General features: G+C 27.7%; 1 protein-coding gene across 1 annotated transcript; it reads right to left on the bottom strand.

The window, feature by feature from the left end:
• Window positions 1–202: 202 nt before the first annotated feature.
• On the bottom strand, window positions 203–1,985 carry LOC108460675 (ethylene-responsive transcription factor ERF060). The gene has a single exon (XM_017760266.2). It carries the CDS (start codon window positions 1,585–1,587, stop codon window positions 562–564), a length of 1,026 nt encoding a protein of 341 aa, XP_017615755.1. The 5' UTR covers window positions 1,588–1,985; the 3' UTR covers window positions 203–561.
• Between the last annotated feature and the right edge of the window lie 3,489 nt (window positions 1,986–5,474).

Raw genomic sequence — 5,474 nt, 5'->3', positions numbered from 1 at the left:
TATTAAGTTTTATGACATAAATTTTTTCTTTGTTATCTATTTTATATACAAGTTTTATGCAAATAATTCAAAACTTTTTTAATTTTAATTTTGTTTTGTTTTTACAGATTTTTTTTCTGAAACAACTTTCTGTCACATTTCTTTTTATATTTATTTAATAAATTTGATTTATTAAAATTAAATTAAAATATATTCAAATAAATTGTAGGAATATTTACTAGTTTTTTTTAACAATAATGGAACCAAACATAAACAGTTGAAGCACTCCAACGGCCATTGCTAGGATAATTAAAAAACAGTACCAGCAAGACCAGTGTCTTTAGAAAGGAGATACCTCTTGCGCTTACAAGATATATATTTTTTAACATGATACAAATTCTAAACTGATACCCCTAATTTAAAAACCTCCATTGATCTTCCACAAATGTCAAAAATCCCATTGTAGACAGACCACTAGAGACACTAAGGAAAAAAAAAAAAAAAGGCCTACATGACAAAGGTAAAAGATGCTTAGACCTAAGAAAATACAAGAAATTACATGATAGTTGTGTTTTTAGGGACTCAAATGGCTTCCCAATCGATTTCCAGTGATGGGAACTTATCTAAACTGAAGTTTTCAATTTCATTGTCTTCCCATTTGGAATCAGAGAAATCAAAGAAAGTGATATCAGATTCTGGTGAAGATAATGATCCTGCTAATGATGATTCATCAACTGATGATGATGATGATGATGATGAGTTGTCTTGTTTATGATCAAACTCCTCGGTTTTGATGGGGTAATGAAACTCAGCGGCCTTGGGGAGGGTCTTCGTCTTCACTGGATTGCCTTGTGCTTGTAAGCTTTGACAGATAGCCTGAAGCTTAGCATCAACCGAGGCATGGAGGGGTTTGTAGTCACCAAACTCGCCAAAAACATGAGCTCCTTGGTGCTTAAGGTGGGGAAAATTCAGCCTAGCGAACTCTCCTCTAAGCTTATAAGCAGCCTTGTCGTAAGCCAAGGCTGCTTCTTCAGCTGTGTCGAAAGTGCCAAGCCAAAGTCGTGTTCGGTTCTTAGGGAGTCTAATTTCAGCCACCCATTTGCCCCAATGCCTCTGTCTCACACCCCTATAAAGCTTCGCAGCTTTTGGTGGGGTGGAAGAGACATGTTTCATAGGAACAGGCTTTGGTGAAAGAAAGCCCACCCTTGGGTTCTCAAAGGTTGTTGTTGGTGGTGTTGCAACAGCCGCCATGGAAGCAACCTGTTGCTGCTGTTGTTGATGTAATATTTGGGATTGAATTTGAAGGATTTGAGAAGGGGTGAGTTCGTTAAGCCCAAGTGAACTACCTGTTTGCTCAAAACCCAACATGTTCTTGTCATAGTTAGAGAACCCATGGTTTGAAAACAAGTGGGTACTACCGTTCAATGGGGAGCAATATTCAGGGTACAAATTGGGCTGTGAGGGAGAAGAAGAAGAAGAAGAAGAAGAAGAAGAAGAAGAAGAAGCACTTTTCATAAAAGGTTCAAGTGCTTTCATTAACTCTTCTCTTAAAGGATCATAAAAAACTGAGTTTCTGCTACTATTATACATATCTATAACAGCTGCCATATCCAAAAAAACAGACCTGTTTCTTAATCAAAACCAAAGAACAGGCAAAACCCAACTTTGAGGGACCAAAAATAAACCCTCTTAGCTGATCAAAGTAAAGATTAAAACTTTATAATTTAAAAGAAAAACCCAAACCTGGATCTCTAATCTGAATCACCTGGCTTTCAAAAAGAACAGATTTTTTCCTTTTTTTTCAGCTTGAAAGACAGAAAGGGATTCAGAGAAGCTGGGAATTAAAGAAAAAAAGGGGGAATTAAGGAAAAAAAAAACTGAATGATTGGACACTGCAACAAGATCTGAATAATCTCTCTCTCTCTCCTTTTTTTTTTTTTTTTTGTGGCCTCACCTTGCTGTTTTACACTCTTGGATTTCAAGCGGTAAAGCTTATCACTACTTATATAACCTTCTAGCCCCCCATGTGCTTCTCTATTAATTTTCTTTACATTAAATTATTATTTTTGTTAATTATTAGTTTAATTATAAGATAATTTAAATTTAAATTTATCACCTTTCGTTCTTGTCAACTTCAAAGATGCTTTTTTTATTCGATTGGAAGGGGGTGACGATGGAGGGTACCTCATCGCCAATTTTGCTGCCATTTTTACTTTGAAGGGTTAACCGAGAAGTGTCGGTTTCTTAATGGTGCTTTACATGTGTGAAGTTTTGATTGGGAAAAAGATTTTGTTGACCTGGCATTCCTTTCCTTGCCACGTTGCCACTTCAATCAGTGTTATCATGAATACTTTGGCTGTGATTTTATGTTTCTTTGTAACCATCTTCGATCAAGATAATTAGTAAGCAACAACAGTCTAAAAATATTAAGGATTAGATTATATTTTATTAATTTTATTTAGAAAGGATGTAAAATAATTTTATATTATTTTTATTAAAAGTTTTATCAATTTTTATAATTAAATAATTATACATGGCGTAAATGAGATAAAATATAATTAACATAAAAATAATTTATTAATTTCATAAGTAAATGAGACAAAATATAATTTATCTCTTACTATAAAAATCGGCTCAAATGTCAGGGTTATGCTAATTAGATTTTTGTAAGTTATATGTGAATTTTAGTTTAAATTTTATTTGATTTAAATCTTTATTATGTATAGTTCTTGTATAGGTCATACTTTATAATTGTTTATTTTAGTAATAGTTACTCATATGTATATTATTTGTACTTATTGTACTCATAATTTTTTATTAAAAAATCAAAAAAGTTCTGGGTTTTAATTTTCTCTGTCTATTTTGTAAAAATAAAAATAAATTTTATAATTTTTTTAATTTTGATACTTGAGTAAATTGGTTCTTATTTTTTTAAAAAAATAGAGCAATTTAATCTTTATCAAATTTAAAAGTGAATAATTAAAACAATTAATCGCAACATTAAATTTTCATCAATTGTATAATTTTTATTGGTATAATAATAAACTTAACTCTCAAGTTTAAACATTATGTCAATTTGGTATTGATTTAATAAATTTGTTATTATACCAATAAAAATATGTTTAATTGATAGAAAATATTAATATTGTGATTAATTATACTTAATTTCTCATTTTCTAAATTAAAAAATTAATTTACTTCAATATTTTTAGAAATTAACCAATTTATTTAATATTAAAATGGAGAGAAATTAGAAAATTATATTTACCTCGATTTTGTATATAGAACTTTAATTGGAAAATCAATGTAACAAAACTTGAATATGTTTAAATAAATGATTTATATGTTAGAGCAAAAATATAACAAACAAAAAACTACAAATCCCAGAAATTAAAGTTGAAATATGAACAAGAAAAGAAAGAAACTAAGTGGAAATAATTATTAATAAAAACAAAATATTGAAATAAAACCAATGTGGATACAATGATGAAAAAGTTGAATTTTTTATTAATGATTCAAGGGATAATCTAACTTTTAACCCTTAAAATTTATAACTACCTCTATATTGGTTCCTAAATTTTTTATTATCTATTTTAGTTCTTGAATTTGAAAATTATTATTCATTTAAGTTCATTTTTAATGACCTTGAAAAAATGGGGAATAATATAACTTTTAGCCCATAAACTTTGTAAGTAAGTCTACATAGACTCTTGAATTTTTTTTTATCCATTTTTACCCCTGAACTTGAAAATTGTTATTCATTTAAGCTTATTTTGTTAATGACCGCAAAAAAAAAGGGGATAATGTAACTTTTGGCCTTTGAACTTGACAACTAGGTTCATTTTGATTCCTGAACTTAAAAATTTTAAAAGTGTGGTGATGTGGCACTTTGAGATTATGCCACATCAACACTTGAAAAAGAATATGATGATGTAGTACAATTTCAGAGTGTCATACTTAATATTTTAATAATTGAATCGATGGTTGAACATGTTAAACCACTGGTTCAATCGTCGGATCAACAATAATTAAATAAATAATTAAATTTTCATAAAAATCTAAAAAGCCAAGTAAAACCAATTTTTATTTATTTAACTTTTTTTTAGATTTTTATTATTTATTTAATTATTTTTGGTCCGACCATGGAACCGATCAAAATGATTAAATCTAAAACTAGTGGGCTAACTTGTTCAACCGTTGGTTCAATTATTAAAACATCAAATATGACATTCTAAGATTGTACCACATCATCTTTTTTCTTCTTTTTTTTAAAACTCAGAATGCCACATCATCAAAATTTTAGAAATTTCAAGGTCATGGATCAAAATAAATCTAATTGTCAAGTTCAGGTGCCAAAGTCAACTAAAAAAAATATAGGTACTAAAGTGAACCTAGTTATCAAATTCAAGTGCCAAAAATTCAAAAGCAAATGCAAACTATGATTAAGGTAATAACAGTAATATTAATATTATTAATTATATCAGATTAAATTTAATCAAGTAGCCACAGATGACAAAACCCAAGAGCTAATGAGAGGTCGACAATTTTCTTTTCATTAAATTCTCAAACGATAAAATTTAGATAATTATCGATTATAATATTATATGTGTTGAATGTAATTTTATGTATTTATAGTTTATAATTTAATAAATAATAAAATTATATTTTATATAATAAATATAAAATTATATTATTTAAAATAATAATTAAAAATATAATTAAAAATATAATTATTTTGATGTTTCAAATATAATAAAAATAAAAAATGAATATAATCATTTTTTCTTAATAGTAACTTCATTGATTATAATAGTTAATACTTAACAAATAGTTAATATAAACATATTATATTATATAAATATATTATTTAATACACCATAAATGGAATTATTTGACTGCACTTGTAGAATTAAAATAACTCTATTGTCTGTATATAAAACAATGTTAAAATTTTGATTAATTTAACCTATGCTAATGTAAAATAGGTAATTTTATTCTTGTTTTTTCACGTAACGCATTGATGGCTCCTCCTCCAAACAATGTTATCTCTAATGTTTAAAGTTGTATTTTCTCATTGAAAATGTAATATATTTTATACCAAATACTTATTGTTGTTTTTTTTGTTTACTTTAAGGGTGAATTTGAATAGACGATACATTTAACTGTGATTAGTATAAAAATAATAATAAAATTAAATTAAATACTATAATAATACTGTAACATTAAAAAAACAAACTAAACATATTGCAGCGCATCCAATCATCCATCAATACTCACAATAAATCTAAAATATATTCTAAATTTCATTCCCATTGAATATAAAGCCAGTAACCATGGTTAAATGGAAAAACAAAGTCAGAACTATGAGAAATGGAAGAAAAAGAAAGGGTGGGGTCAAATCAAAGATTGCGTAGGATAGAAGCGAGAAGGATCCCAAATTCCCCAATATTCCAATTCCAAACCATTAAATTTATATTAGATTCTACCATATACTA

Source organism: Gossypium arboreum, chromosome 2 (assembly GCF_025698485.1).
Source record: "Gossypium arboreum isolate Shixiya-1 chromosome 2, ASM2569848v2, whole genome shotgun sequence".
Taxonomy (NCBI): Eukaryota; Viridiplantae; Streptophyta; class Magnoliopsida; order Malvales; family Malvaceae; genus Gossypium; species Gossypium arboreum.
The sequence above is the reverse complement of the archived record's forward strand: the minus strand, read 5'-3'. Positions and strand labels throughout refer to the sequence as shown.

Bases quoted from the DNA above. Each gene is read 5' to 3' on its own strand.
- LOC108460675 (XM_017760266.2), bottom strand. From the start codon at position 1,587: ATGGCAGCTGTTATAGATATGTATAATAGTAGCAGAAACTCAGTTTTT.